At 45.1% G+C, this 15,425-nt stretch overlaps 1 protein-coding gene across 1 annotated transcript in view; it reads left to right on the forward strand.

The window, feature by feature from the left end:
• The first annotated feature begins 11,694 nt into the window (after positions 1-11,694).
• Positions 11,695-15,425, forward strand: part of UBTD2 (ubiquitin domain containing 2) — a 56,975-nt gene continuing 53,244 nt past the window's right edge. The window contains exon 1 of the mRNA XM_054079863.1: positions 11,695-11,831. Coding sequence (XP_053935838.1) covers positions 11,762-11,831 — 70 coding nt within the window. The 5' untranslated portion in view covers positions 11,695-11,761. The remainder of the gene's footprint in view (positions 11,832-15,425) is intronic.

Genomic DNA, 15,425 nt, shown 5'->3' on the forward strand with positions numbered 1-15,425 from the left:
GTTCAGGGAGGAGCTGTGGTCCTGTAGAGCAGCTGGGAATGCAGAGGTGCACCATCCTTTCTCCCCACTTGTCCTGCTGCTGAAGTTAAACTTAAAGCCACCGATATCAAACTGCAAATAATGTTGTTTGCTCTTTCTCTTCCAGACTTCCACTGAGCATCCAAGAGTTCAACTGTGTTTCTTTCCCTGTGATATCAATATAATAAATTTTGTTATTTTTCTCCTCCAGTTTTGTCTCACACCCTTAGATCATCAATGCTACTTATACAGTCTTTACCAAGCATTCAAACCTCAGCTTTTCTAGTATGACCAAATTTCTCCATTTCTTTCCTGAACTTGATTTAGCAGTTTAACCTGTCAGTGGACAAGACTGATTATAAGGGGACTGCCAGCCATGTGCTCATACTGCCTTAAAGACAGGTTATATGTGTTCTGGCTCAGTGACCACTCAGTGCCATAACGCGAGTCCCAAATTGGAACTGGCTTACAGCTGGGTGGCTCAGATCACAGGCAAAGGAGGTTCTTCAGACCAGCCACAAAAACATGCCCTTACGCAGGGCAGTAGACTCTAAATCCAAACTGAAATGTTCTTAATTTGCTTTTCACGTTAACCCCCCTAGCACAGCGCTTCATATCTACCGTAGACTGAGGTGACAAAGAGGGCACTTTGATGTGTGGAATTCTTGTTCTTGCATAAGTTGGACATATTAACTTAGAAAAGTTAAGGGCTGTGTTAAAACCTTCTAAAAGGTTTCTTTCCTGACACAGATGCCAGATGAGATTAGAGAGTTCCTTACACACAAAATGAAACTTAGCACCTTGAGAGTCCCAGGATAAGAAACCCGTGATGTTGGGCAGTCAATGTGCCTCATGCATGAAGAAGGCAGAATTTCCAAAGCACTTTTCAGCAGTTCATCACAGGCAGAACCAGACTGTTAAAGGAGGTAGGCTGCCCCTTGGCCCTTAGGGCAAGGAGAAAGGCAAAGTATCTTAGAGCTGAGGTGATGGGCATGAGCTCTCTTCACACATGTTGACTCACTTGCTCTCATGATCTGACATGTCATTTCGATTTCACACTACATGACAGTTGGCATTGGCTATAGTCTGGCTCACCCTAGTGGTCTGAAGTTTAATGAGATGTATGTAATGCTCTGTAATTGCCTTGGGTGATTTAAGTATTAACAAAAAGCTCAGTCACTTTTGAGCAGTTAAATTAAAAGCAAACTGGATTTTGCTAACTATAGTGTGTTTCCAGGTGATAAATGCCTTTTAACAAATCTCATAAAACTTCCTCTTTCTGCTGCAGTGAATGTAATTTGGATTTTTATGGTTTCTTTTAATAGTTCCTCAAATAATTTCATCAGCATAAAGTCTCCTCCTGGACGGAAATTTAATAAAAAGCTGAAATGCTGTGAAAGGTATGAGCATGATCTAACCTTGCCCACTCTTATTCCCAGACCTTGTAAATGTATTCCTAACAGTCTGAGAGTTAATAATTAATAAATGCAATAAATTACTTGGAAATTTCAAGCTTACACCCTGCTCTCCTCGCTTGCCTGTCCAATGATAATTAACACTTTCATCTTTAAGTCAGGTGCCCAGATGCCTCTGTGGTCCAGTGTAACCAGGTACACTATCCAAATAAAGATGTGGAGTGTCGCATGCATTCATATCGCTATGATTATGCCTCTGTCTTTGGCCCCAGTGGGGTCTCTCGTATTTGTAAAATTGCACAAATGTGAGTTTGCTGGGTTCAGACCTGGGCAAGAATACACCCAGATAAAGACACAGAAAATGCCTGTCCTTCTTGCAGGTCATGCTATAGCAAAACAACAGCCCAAGGACATGAGCCATTACCTGGACCATGAGTGAATCAGGGAGAGAAGAGGACCAAAGTCCCCGGCAGCAGAGGAGGTCTGTGCTCTGATACACCAATTCCTATTCAAAGCTACAGTTGCAAGTTCAAAACTGTCAGAAACCCTTGACATCCTTCTCTGGGCCATAGGTGTCCTCATAAACAGATATTTTAGACAGTTTCACAATCCCTCTTATATTTAAGTAGCCTTACAATAGCGTTCTGCAGCTCGGATGAAAAAACGCATGATCAGGAAATCATCCCTGTTCAGTAACAAAAGCTTCAGGGATAATTGCTGCAAAACCACAGTCTTATTTTTGATACCGATCTGTGTGAGAAGCACCACTTATTGAAATGAGCAGGGTGGGTGAAGCAGCTCAGAGGTTCATTATGCTCGGATAGACCATGTTTATGCCATGGAGACCAGGACTTCCCAGCTCCCTGCCTGGGCACTTCATTGTCTGCCTCTGGGCTCTGTTTCAGAGAGATGCTACTTTGCTCCATCATGATGTCCTTCCTCAGACAAAGCGTAAACCGGTGCATGGGTTGGAAAGAGCTGCACATGCACGTTAGAATAAGGGAAGAGCACATGTGGATGTCCTTAAGTCAGCAGAGCTAATGTAATTCATCCCAGAGCACTTAGGAACCGGGCAAGGATATTTCTAAAGCATTAGTGATTATCTCATAGAAGCGATGGTGGCAGGCCCCAAGGGACAGCAGAAGCAAACAGTGCCCTAGCTTTAAAAAGGAGAAGAGGAGGCCCCAGGACTTATTCACCAGGCTGCCTAACTATTTCTTGGAAAGATACTGCAACAAATTATTAAATAATCAATATAAACATCTAGGAGATAATAAAATGGCGAGAAAGAGACGGCATGGATTTCTCAAGAACAAATCACATCAAATCAATCTAATTTCCCCCTATGACAGAATAACAGGGCTGATGGAGAAGGGAGAAGCAGATGTGATACATCCTGATTGTAAAAAGACTGTGTACTCAGCATTACATGACAGTCTCATGAGAAAATTAGGGACATATGAGCAAAATAGGAACACAAACAAAATCACCATAATTTGGGTGCATAGGATGGAGAAAAAACCCACTTCACAAACAGGCAATTTCAGAGGAGTCTGGTTTGTTCATCATGTCCATTAATAACTGATTTGTATGATAGCAGAGATAATACAATTTTATAAGCTGAGAGACATTGCAAACAATGCAGAGGACAGGTTCTGAATTCAAATTGATCTCAATAACGGGATGAAATCTGTAGGCTGAAACTCAGTGAGGACAAATGCAAATACTGTGCTTAGACAGGAAAAATCAAATGTACGAATAGAAAATGAGTAATAACTAACAAAGCATCACTGAAAAGATGATAATACCAATTACTGTATCATTTCTGTCTGTGTGCAGAGTATTTCTTTTCTGATTACAATGGTTAACCTAGAATTTACTTCTGTGTACAGGTACTGCTGATGTTGACAGAGCTGATGGAAGTTCAGGTATTTTTATTTTTTGCAAAGAAAATTCCTTTTTCTAAGGTTTGTTAATTAAAAACTAACTTGGGGGTGAGAAGCAGAGAAGATTAAGTGTTGCACAGTAGAAGTGATCTCCTTCTTGTTTAAGGTAGAGTTTTACTCTTGGGACAGCAGTGGTATGTGCGGCATGCTGTCACATACCCATGAGCCCTCTGAGCCCAGGCTGTCCACACCTGAAGGATGGAGCTTGCTGTCCTCATCCAGCTCAGCCTCTGAACCAAGCACGGCACTGATTAGGCCAAAAGACAGAGGAAACCTCGGACACCATTCCCAAAAGGATGTTTTCTTTTTAGATCCAGCAGCAAAAGCCCTGAAGCATACGTTTAAGATGTTTTACATGTTCCCATACTCAGTAATACAATGCTCCCGTTTACTAATATCAATATTTAAACCATTTCCCCGTTTCTTCACATTTTTCCCATCATGAGTATCTTTGGTCAGCAGAGTTCAGGAGGTGACATGAATCCAGGCTGTGGTGTTAACCCTAAGATAGTGGAGAAAGTTTCCCAGTAGAAATACTGGACATCATTCCTTAGCGCCGCTTCTGCTGAACTGGCTTTCTTTGAAATTTCCAATCCTGTCAGATTCGCTCTAATCTCTGCATCCCTGCAGTTTAAATTGCTGGAAATGCTTTGTAGAAGAGTGCAGAGTGCTGAGGTGGAAATTAAAGCAACACTTGCTTACCTGAATAAATGGATTTTTAAACTTGTCTCTGTGTGTCCCTGCCAGGGTTCCTTGCATGCACTGGAGGCCACGTCTCCACAAGGACAAGCCAAGGAGGGATGCTTACACCGTGCTCTTTCTCACACAGACATGTTATTTTCCTCAATTCATACAAAGACTATCTAATAAAGGGAGAGGAGAAACTGCTCCTTTGTTTATTGGAAATATGACAGTAGGATCCTATTCTAAATCCTGAGGCAGTACACAGCATAGGGGTCAAACAACAGTCACCATGAGTCAAGATCTCTTGTTTTCATGATTGTTTTTATTAATCAAAAGTTAAAAACATATTTTCAGCCAAGTTTGTCATCCCTGACACAATTCCACCAACTCAATAGAGTTACAGTATATATGAAATAAGCTTCTCCTCAGAGACAACAGTGATAAGAAGAGACAAGCTTTTGACATACACCCAGGCAAAGTCATCCAATAATTCACTGTGAATGTATCCCATCACATTGGGGATCTTGTTCAGGGTTGGGTTTTTTGTCCCTTACACACAAAGCTCAGTCCTATGAGAGAGAATAAAATTTTCACCTCTGAATACTGCCTGTTACTATTAGGAACTGATAGCTGGGAAGATCTGGGAGTGGGGAAGTTATATCACTCCTCTTCTTTGTGGTAGCATCTGGCCAACAACAGCTACCATTGCCACTGTCTTAATCAATGCTTTTCTCCATATGACTGATAGAAATGAACATGTCTGGGGCTTATGTTCGTTTACCTCTCACCCTTTTTCTCTCCACCGCCACAGGGATGGTGCAGGGCATCCCAGTCCCTGTGGCTGTGGCCCGCAGTGCCTCTCCTCCAGATGTTCTGCAAACCCACAGAACAGAGAGCAAGAGGCAGTGCCGGTGTCCCTGACCTGTCCCGCATAAGCAGTGCGCTTTTGCCCCTTTCCCTGTCTCCATTTCCCTTGCGGAGCCCTTGCCTAGGCGCACACGCTGCTGTGATGTGCTCCCAGCTCTGAGCTGGGAGAGCAAAGCAATAGCTCATCCAGATGTTTCCTGCTGCTGAGGAGAGCAGAGGAGAATAAAATATCCCACTGGAGTAGGACTGTAGTCCAAGCCAACGCTTCCTGAGCAATGTGCATCTTCTCCCAGCTCCGCAGCCCATGAGAATGCTCAAGATACAAATCTCAAATATTTGGAATATTAACATCTATCAGTTTCACACATTCCTTAAAGTAGCATATTTCTTGCATGACTGATCCTGCCATATGGTAACATTAGCCTGTACCATTACCATCTGGCTCAGTTTTAATTTTATCAAAAGTGTTTTGACAGGAGGTAGCATCTTTCCTTTTCCACCCTTCCTTCTCCTCCCGCCAAAAACTGTCTGATTTCTCCTCAAATGAACCCAAATTTTGGTCCCGTGTGAGAAGGTTGTCTGTATATTCTGTCTACGAAACAGCTTTTCGATTCCAAATGCTCTGCGTACAGGAAGCAGAGCTAAAACCCAGGAACAAGGAATTCCTACATTTCTTTCCCAAAGGAGTTTTTGGTGTTCACGAGCGCAAAGCCAAGAGAGAATCAATGGGCCCTGGTTGTTTTGCATTTCTTCTACTCTCTCCTCAACTACAGGCTCCATGAAAAAAATTATTCCTTAATCAGCCCTGAATTGCCCTGTTACCATTGCTAGCATATGCCTTCATTCTTGCGCCACAAAACAAAAAAAAAAGTAAAAAATGGAAATACAAATCTCTTGTCCTGTTTCTTCTTACTTATTCATGACCACAGATACTTTTAGTACACCCCCTCCTATGTTCCCTTCCTAGAGTAAAGCACATCCTACATGCCCACGTCTTCTCTTTGAAACTTCAATGTCCTTTCAGGTGGAGATATGGGCTCCTGGGCGAGCCCTTGAGATACTAATGCAATATTGATAATAATAGCAAACACAGAAATGGTAATAACAGAACCCATTGTGTGGGCTGTCCTTCTGTGCTGGCTCGGTGACCCGGCAGCTCGTGCAACAGCTCCTGCTGCATCAGAGCAGTTTGCAGGTAGGCTGAGGGCCCTCATCCACGTTCACTCTCTTTGTCCCGCTGCCACTAATCCTTTTCATTATTTAGCACATCGATACATAACACCCCTGCACCCACCCAGGCAGAGAATCAATCCAAATACAGCTGAAAGAGGAGGAGAACTTGTTCACAAACAGCAGGTCACGATGAGATAAGGTTCTCACGGCCTCTATCGCAGCTGATTAGCAAAGCTGGCACTTTGTAGGCTTCAACAGCACTGTTCAACTTCAAAAAGAAAACTTAAATCCAATGCTATAACAATAATAGAGGGATGTGAATGACCACTTGGCTGCAGATTAGCAAGAAAGCAAGTCTTCAAACGTCATCAGAATAACAGTAATAAAAAATCATTTCAAATGTGCAATATATTTTGTCTATAGAAGTACTGTGTTCTGCTGTGCAATCAGGAAGGTCACCACAGGAGGGAAGCAGTGTTTTGCTTTTGTTTCTTTAGTAGTCAAGGCTATTTTTTTTTTAAATGTGTACTTTGAACCTTAGAAAAACCTCCCTGATGTGACAAATAATAAATATCTCTTCCTTAGAGAATTTCAGTCGACAGGAGCTTTTTGGGATAGAGGGGTAATAAACCCCTGCTTTCAGAACAGCTTGCAGAATTCAGAATTTATTAAAAATGAGAAGCATTTTTAAAGGGAGAAGCAGCAATAAAGCTGTCATGAAACATAAAATTAAAGCGGACAGGTCACTTGCCAGCTGCCTTCACGCATGCCGGACACGACAGTACCTGCTGGCCAACAGCTAATGCTTTAAAATATATGGTCCCTCTACCCGGTTAAAAAAAATTGGTTTGTAAGTTCTTGATCTCCATTGCAGACAAGAAATGGAATTTGTAGGGGACTTGTTTATGCGTAATACCTATAGCCTGAAGTTAGAGCAACTCTTTTCCTGCAGAAATTAAATATTTGACAAACGTAACTTCACAAAGTTCTGGTTTTAAAGACAAGAATGAAGAGAGAAATATCTGATTAAACTCTGGGCTGACTCATTTATCCATTTTTAAGGCTTTTCAGGCTAAAAATCAAAATATTTCCATGGTGCCTGTAAAATAACATTGGTGCTATATGAAGAATGAGCCTTTCTTCTGCAGACAGGCTGGCTGCAGAGGGTAGTGCCACCGCGACGTTCTGGGCAAAGCAAAACTGCCAGCAAGGAATAGTTGGGGAAATTTTGTGGGTTTCTGCAGTAGAATACATCAACTTTTTCTACAACAGCTGAGGACAGAAACCACAGAGCTTTGCAGAAATGTATAAAAGAAAGATGAAACATCACAATTTCTTCTGTTATTAACAGAGAAATCATAAAGATCCTGCAAAAGTAGTCCGTAAGAGTAAGAGTTGTGCTTGGCAGAGGTCAGGAGAGAAATGTAATCTGCTTTTCACAGCAATATATTCTCCAGTCAATGGAAGTTCCCTCAGAAGCTCCAACTTCCCATCCCAGCATTTCCTGCAGCAGAGATGTGTGCCAAGGCACTGGGAGTGGTGTGTTTGTGCTCCTGGTGATGTGCAGAAGGATTTGTGTTAACAGAGCACACAGGAGAGGCACAGGTAGAACTAGGCAGGCATCCACTCTGTCTGCTCATAGCCAGCTAACTCTGGACATCCTGATGTCTGATGAGGTTCCTCAACCACAGGGAGCCCTCTGTGCAGTCGATTTCTTTCCCTTGGTCATTCCAGGAAAACAAACTCTGCCCAGTTTAACATTGTTTTGACACAACTTTGCGGTCCTAGGTGGCAGAGATTGGTACCGGTGATTTTGGAATGGCTTTCTATGGGATGGATTGTATTAGCTTGGAGTCAGCCTAAAAATCACTAGTGGGAATTTTGGAATGGTAACCAGAATTCCTCAAAACCGCATCTAAATGTAAATGCTGTGCACCATATGCAGGCAGGGAAACCTCCACCACATCGCCTGTGAAAATGAGGCTACAGCCTCATTAGCTTTCAGGAAGAGAGCCATGTGGAAGTAAATCTGAAAATAGCAGCTTACTAAACTTCTTCAGACTCTCTGAGGAGGAAGATGGGCTCAGCATCACACAGCAGTTGGACTCCATGGTTCTTCCCTGCTTCTGCTTCCTTTGGTGGGACCTTTGGCGAATAACTTCATTTCTTGTGTCTGACTTTCCCATCTGTCGAAGGAGGATGAAAGGGCTGTGGGTTGACTTTCACTTACAGCGATAACACTTTGATACTACAGTCCTGGGTAGCACCGATAAAAATCAAAATGTTGATGCCTGAGACAGAAGTTTCAGCACTGGTGCAATTTGTCAGCATCTCATACTTGTTCCCACACAAAGATGAATCATCAGAGAACAAGAATTTATCATACTGTAACATCGTGTGATGGCAAAACCCACCACCATTGACTGCAAGCGAACAGTGAGATCCCACTTGGGGACAAAAACTGGGGAAGTGTACAAAATAATTTTACATACAGGACTACACAGGAAATAAGCCTGATAACGCAAATGTAGATCCACTTAGGGCTTTTCTACATGCTGCCTTCCTTGGGCCATGAACCCCATTGCTCTGGCCCTCCTGGTACAACACGCAGTTCAGTAGCATCTTGTGCCAAAAGAAAACCCCTTTAGCTGTTGGCACTGTAGGGTTTATGACCCACAAAGAATTGTTTCCAACCGCATAGAGTAGTTGTACCTGTGTGGAATAGTCAATTCAATACACCGTTTAATTTGTGAAACGACACTCCTGATCTTCAAAGTGTTTTACATCCCACACATTGCAGGCAGTTAACAAGTAATAAAGAGTAAGAATTAATTAATCCTAGCCATAACCCCAAGAGATACGTAGACAAACATTAATCTACTGATAGAAATAGAGCAACTGAGGTCATGACTTCTCCAAGGCCACAGTGGGTATCTAGGACAGAGCTAAGATTAGAGTGTAGAAAACTCCAATTGCAAAGCCCAACCTTTGCTTCTCATGAAACCTACTTTGAGGAGAATATAATCTAAAAAATAAATCAGCCATTTAGAAAAAGTCTTGGTTTAGTCTTCTGTGCTTTATTAGTGCTTTGGAAATTCATCCCGATACATGGAGTCAGGCTGTAAATGTCAGCTTTGGCCCATCCTGAGTGTTTATATACACACAAATACACATATATGTATTATAAACAGTGTGCATGAGAACAACAAGGTATCTAATTAAAGAGTTTAATACCAAATATGCAGAATAACAAGCATCAATGTGTTATTGCAAAACTCCACAAACTGCTGTCTCAGTGTGGACATACTTTCCCATGCCAGCTCACAGTCCTGCTCTGTTATGGAACAGTCTCACACTGTGTTTAAACCCCCTCAGCCTTGCTGATGGACATTTTTGGGATCTCACTGGGCATGATGACAGAGGTAGAAGTGCACATCCCAAGTGCCTCTCGGCAATCCATGCTTTCTGTACAGAATTAGTGACCTCTGATGATGATATACCCACATCCACACCTACTCGCAAGAAAATTTGCAAACATCCTTAACTTTCTTCTGCATCCCTATAGTTTTGAACAAATTGCGTTCAATTAATGATAAAAAAAAATATCCCTCGCATATCTGCCTATGTTCAGGCAAACTCTCATGTGACCCTCAGACACGACCTGAAGAGAAAACTACAACAACTGAACTCTTCCTGTTACCTTTATCTGGTTTAAACTTCTGTACAGACAAGGAAATTTTGCTTTTCTTGTAATTAGAGTGCACGTGTTTAGACTCTAATGATCTTTCCTTAGGTTTTCTTACCAGTCCTGACCTTCCTATTTGGATCCAGAAACCAGACCAGCTCTACATCTTTTTGGTCTCAGACGATAAAGCGCTTGCCATTTTGCTCTCAGCTTATCTCATACATTTGGGATTTCAATTATCAACACAACTGCCCTCCCAAAGCCTGGCTGGTCTTTTGGTATGGAAATTATGTAGGAAAATTAATGGTAGAAAAATGGATTTGCCCATCCATTCCTTTCACTATGGTGACTACGAGCTCAACAGACAGCTATGCTATTTTAATTCTAAAAATTACATTTGCAATGTCATCTTTAGGGACATAAAACATGCTCAGCTTGAGTTTTGTTTTCTGCTATTTTGTGTATCAGAACATCAAGCTGCCATGTATAGCAGAGCGTGTGGGGAATCCAGAGCACAGTCTGTTGCCATGCTTTATTTTTTGCACTGTCTGCTTCCATTTTTCAACGTTCTGACTCTTTGCTGGTTGTTTTGAAGAGCTACAGTGCGTCTGGTCACCTATGAACCATAACTCCCCATACCCAGGGTGAGGGTGCTGCTCAAAGGATACAGCCTCTGTAGGCATCAAGCACGCAGAAGTCAAACTTTTCTTCTCAGACAACTGAAACCAGGTGCTCATCGACCAAGAAACACCAGTTTTGCCTGGGTTTTATTTTAATTTAATCAGATGCCCTGTTAACACAAAAGCAGATAGATTTATCTCTGAATGCATCTGTCCTTTACTTTTCACTTGCAGGCATAAAAAGCACGGGGAAGCCCAGGACTGCACAGCAGGATGAAACAAACACCTCCCGCACCCAAGGTTTCCCCCGCAGCCTGAGGTCGGTTAATCCCGCAGCGGAGAGCAGCGGGTCCTGCAGCCGGGGCGGGGGGGATGGTTGGCTTTGGAGCCCAGGTCGGCTGATCCCACAGCCTGGGGGGGCATTTGGCCCCGCAGTTGGGGCAGTTGATCCTGCAGCCGGGGCATGGCTTGGCCCTGCAGTTGGGTCAGTTGATCCTGCAGCCGGGGCATGGCTTGGCCCCGCAGTTGGGGCAGTTGACCCTGCAGCCGGGGCATGGCTTGGCCCTGCAGTTGGGGCAGTTGACCCTGCAGTTGGGGCATGGCTTGGCCCTGCAGTTGGGTCAGTTGATCCTGCAGCCGGGGCATGGCTTGGCCCCGCAGTTGGGGCAGTTGATCCTGCAGCCGGGGCATGGCTTGGCCCCACAGTTGGGGCAGCAGCTCCTGCAGCCAGAGGTAGGTTTCCCGCACCCCAGATCGGTTGCTCCTGTAGCTGAGCAACAGTTCCCCGGCAGAGCTGGGTAACACCGGCCCCGCAGTTGAGGTCGGTTGGTCCCGCGGCCGAGGAACCGTTCAGCTCCACAGCGGGGGTCAGTCTGTCCCGCAAGCGGCGGGGACAGCGATCCCGCAGCCGGGGGTCCATGTTCCCGCAGCCCAGGGTCGCTGTCCCCGCAGCCGGGGGACATTCATCCCGCAGTCCAGGTACGTCGGTCCCGCAGATGGGGGCGGTTGGTCCCGCGGTCGAGGAACCGTTTGGCCCCACAGCGGGGGGGCGGTTGGTCCCGCACTGGGGACACTGATCCCGCAGCCGCGGGTGCCCTTTCCCGCAGGGGGCAGGCTCCCCGCAGCCGCGGGGCGGCCGATCCCTCAGCCCCCTCTCCCCGCAGCCTCCCCCCGGCCCCCTCTCCCCAGGGCCGGCGCTCTCCGCCGCGGGGCGGTGCGTGGGCGGAGCGGGGCGGCCGGGGCGGTGCCGCAGCCCGGGGAGGAGGCGGCCCCGCGTCCATCGCGCCTGCCCGGGCGGCGGTGGCGGCGGAGCTCGGGCGGGGGGCGGGGGGGCACGGCGGGTCCGCGGGCCCCATGGGCGGGTGTGTGGGCTCCCACCACGACTCCTCGGGCAGCCTCAACGAGAACTCGGACGGCACCGGAGGTGAGGGAGGGGCGCGGCGGGGCCGGGGAGGGGGGAGGCTCGGCGGGGCCGGGCGGGCTCAGCCCCCGCTCGGGGCGGCTGCACAGGGCCTGCCCCGCGTTCCCCAACTTTGTTTTCCTCGGGCCGAGCCCGTCGCCGTGTGCGGGGGGTAAAGCCGCGGGTAAGGCGGGTGCGTTCTTTCTTGTTCTTCTCCCCGAGAAAGATGGATGCTCGCCTCCAGCCTCGGCCACCCGCGCTAGGGGATCAATTTCCAGCGATTTCAGGTGCTGGAGCGGCTGTTGCCACTCGTGGGGCAGCGCACACCTCCCTGGCGAGCACCCTGCTTGCTGCTTTTCCTCCGCGGTTCCCTAAGCGGCCTTTCCCTTTATGTTTTTCTCTCCCTACATCGACCGCTTTTTCGGTGTTCTTGGGTTTGTGGACCCCTGATGTTCTCCAGCTGAGCTGTATCCGCGTATATGTGTTTAAAGTCCGCCTGCCGATAGGACGCTTGGTTCTAAGTAGTCCTGGCACATGCAGGGTCCGAGTATTTCAGGTTGAAAATGCTGACCTAGGTCTGTGTTTTCCCCTGTGCCTTATGGAATATTATTTATCGGCCTGGTTTTATTTCCGATGCCCCAGCTGATGTGTGTTGTGTCATGTCGGTGACTTTGCTTTCATTCCATAGCATAGAAAAGGCATCGCTTAACGTTTTTAATGTTTTTATCTGAAACAGCCACCTGCTGATTAGTGCCCAATACATAGTTCATAAAAATACCAGGAAGTCAAGCTGCTAAGAACTATGTAGGATTTAATCCCATCATTGTCATTAACAAGAGTTTTTTATAGCTTTGCCTGGTGTGAATCTTCTTTACTCTTCCCCTCTATCAAAAAAAGAAGCTAAAGAAGCGGCTTATCTGAAAAATGTACTAAGCAGACTTACCAACCAGTAAAAAAATGCAAGTGTCATGTGGAAAGGGCTAGAGCATACTGAGGGTCAAAGAAGAAGAATGGCAGGATTCATCACATACCCGAAAAATATTGACTGAAAAATAGCGTTAAAAGCTACACTGATGTTTGTTCCAAGACCTGCCTTGGGAGCTAGGTGATATGAGGTGAGATCATGTAACAGAAATAGCCTCAGTTTAATTTCCTCACTCTTATCTTGCCTGTGATGGCAAATGAATGAGATAGGAGGGAAAAAAATTATCAAGAGTTTGGCAGATATTGTAAAATATTTTTATTAATCACCCAGTAGCAGCACTTGAGGTGGTCAGTCTCCATCCAAGTTGCCTACAGATTGCTGTTCTGTGTGGATGTACTGGGAGCACGGTCCTGCTTGGTGTTAGCACAGAATGACACACTGCTGCTTTGGGGTTAAATAACCTATTGTGTTCGGTACATTAGAACAGCAGCTGGGTTTCTCAAGATGTAAGAGATGCGAAATGCGTGTTAGCTGGCTCATGTTGATTCATGCTGTAAGGATAATGTTCTTTAAGGTTGTCTTGCTGAAGTGAGAAGTGGTGAAATTTCAGTTGGATTACAGGCTTCTTAGGGCTGTCTTAAACAATCAGCTGCAGTGTGCAATAGCCTTGCAATAGGCTGTTTTGTAATGTTATGTATCTGTTCCTGCCTCTCAACAAGGAGAAAAGGGGGTGTAGGTTAAGCTGAAAGAACCTCAGAGTACCTTCAATAAATCTAACTCCTGAGACGTCAAAGTCCAGCTGGCACTAATTCTTAGCTTTACGAATTCTGCAAACGTGCCCACACCAAGTAAGAAATCTGACTTGATCTCTCAGGGGAGCTTATGTCTTGAGGCATCAGCAAGCAAACCAGCTGAAGCACAGGTGAACACAATTTGGAGACTAGACCTGTGCAGAAAGGCAACCTACTCCTGTTTCCCAGATGTTTATTTCCTCCAGCTCCTGGGCTGTGACCTAGTCTGGTGTATTTGCTTTCAGATTGCTGTCAATGAGCAGGGCCAGATCCTTTTGTCAATCTCAAGGAAGTTATTTTGAAACAGAAAATGTCAGGGTTCTGACTAAAATGTTGCCAGTGATGGACTTGCTTTAGAGACACTCTGTCTTTTCCCCAGGTGGAGAAGTTTGTTGGAGAATTTCAAGTGTTCACAAGATAGGTGAGACAATAGCAGCCCTTGATGCTGCATGAAAGTGGGAGCCGGATCTCAAGTCTAATTCATACTGGTCTCGGTCTATTACAGTGCTGCGTGAAGCTGGTGAAATCTTGCTCGATTGTATCACTGGAGTTGAGATGAGTGTTTGTCACATCCCTGTATTCTCCTTGGTCCTTTTATCAATCACTGGCACTTCCCGTTACTTCTGTGCTGCTTGGCAAAGCTGACAGTGTGCCCTGACCACGTGTGCTTCCTTTGTCTTTTACTGTTGATAGCTCTCAAGGTTGAGATGCTGGCATATATCCAGAGGGCTGCTTAATATACTCAGGTGTGTCTCTGTAAGTTTGAGGTAGTCAGAAATACCAGCTCACCTACACGTGTCAGCTTATTGCAGGTTTCTGTTCATATTGACCAAAGCAGGAGGAGGCAGTTCCTTAGCAGGAATTAAACAGATGCTGCTCCGCCCATCCTGCTGGAAATGGAATGGTCTTTGCAGATTGGTACCAGCTGTTTCATTATCACTGTTCTTTTTAACAAGTTTTCAAGAGAATATTGCTTGTTGTATTTAGGAAAAAGTTGTTGTAGTCCAGCAGACCTGTATTGTAGTGGGTGTCTTGGTTGGTGAGAAGGATTTATTGGTGATACTTTAAAAGAGAATAATAAATATGAATAATAAATGATGATCATTAGATCAGTTTTTTCTTTTCCCCAACCCTTTAGCTCAGCTATCTCCTATCAGTTATTCCAGGCTTTCAGGAGCTGAGCACCATGTTTCTTCTTGCTGTGTCTTGTCCAAGGTAACTGAGTTTCTGTAGGACAGCAAGGACTGGTGGAGAAATAGCTGTTCTCTGGCCACTTACAGGTTATGTGACCGCTTCAGTTGTGCGTTCAGAAGAGCATTGCGTTTAGAGTTAACTACTGGAAAACCCTGTACTTGTGTACGTAAGGTTATCAGGTATGTTCAGCGTAGCACAAACAGGAGAACTTGCATTGCCAATTTGCCATCACCACAGGCAAGTCCTTTTTGGAGGGCTCTTCATAAATTTATTTTCTTTCTCTGGAGGGGAGCAGTAGGAAGGAAAAGGAGAGACAGGAACCCATTCATTTTCTTCTGGCAAACTCTTTTAAAGCTAGTAGAAGCTGCATATTACTTTGTCTTACTTGGTAAAGTTCAGCAAGACAGTTATTTGTGTGGAATAACGAAAGGGCAGGAAATCCAGTGTCTAGAAGTATGGGCATGACAAGTCATTACAGATTAAGCCTTTTGGCTGCAGCTGTCTGATTGCTGCTGTGCTCTCCTTGACACAATGTTCGCATGCCTGCTGGAGTTCTTATCGCCCTTCTTTGTTACAGAAGACAGTGATTCTGTTTGAAATTTGTCTTCTTTACTGCTGCCCCTATCACCCAGCAGTGATAACAGGGACAAGTGGAAATAGGGCTGCACAATTTGACTGACACAAATAGGAGATTATTAAAAATATAAA

Source organism: Cuculus canorus, chromosome 14 (genome assembly GCF_017976375.1).
Source record: "Cuculus canorus isolate bCucCan1 chromosome 14, bCucCan1.pri, whole genome shotgun sequence".
NCBI classification, from domain to species: domain Eukaryota; kingdom Metazoa; phylum Chordata; class Aves; order Cuculiformes; family Cuculidae; genus Cuculus; species Cuculus canorus.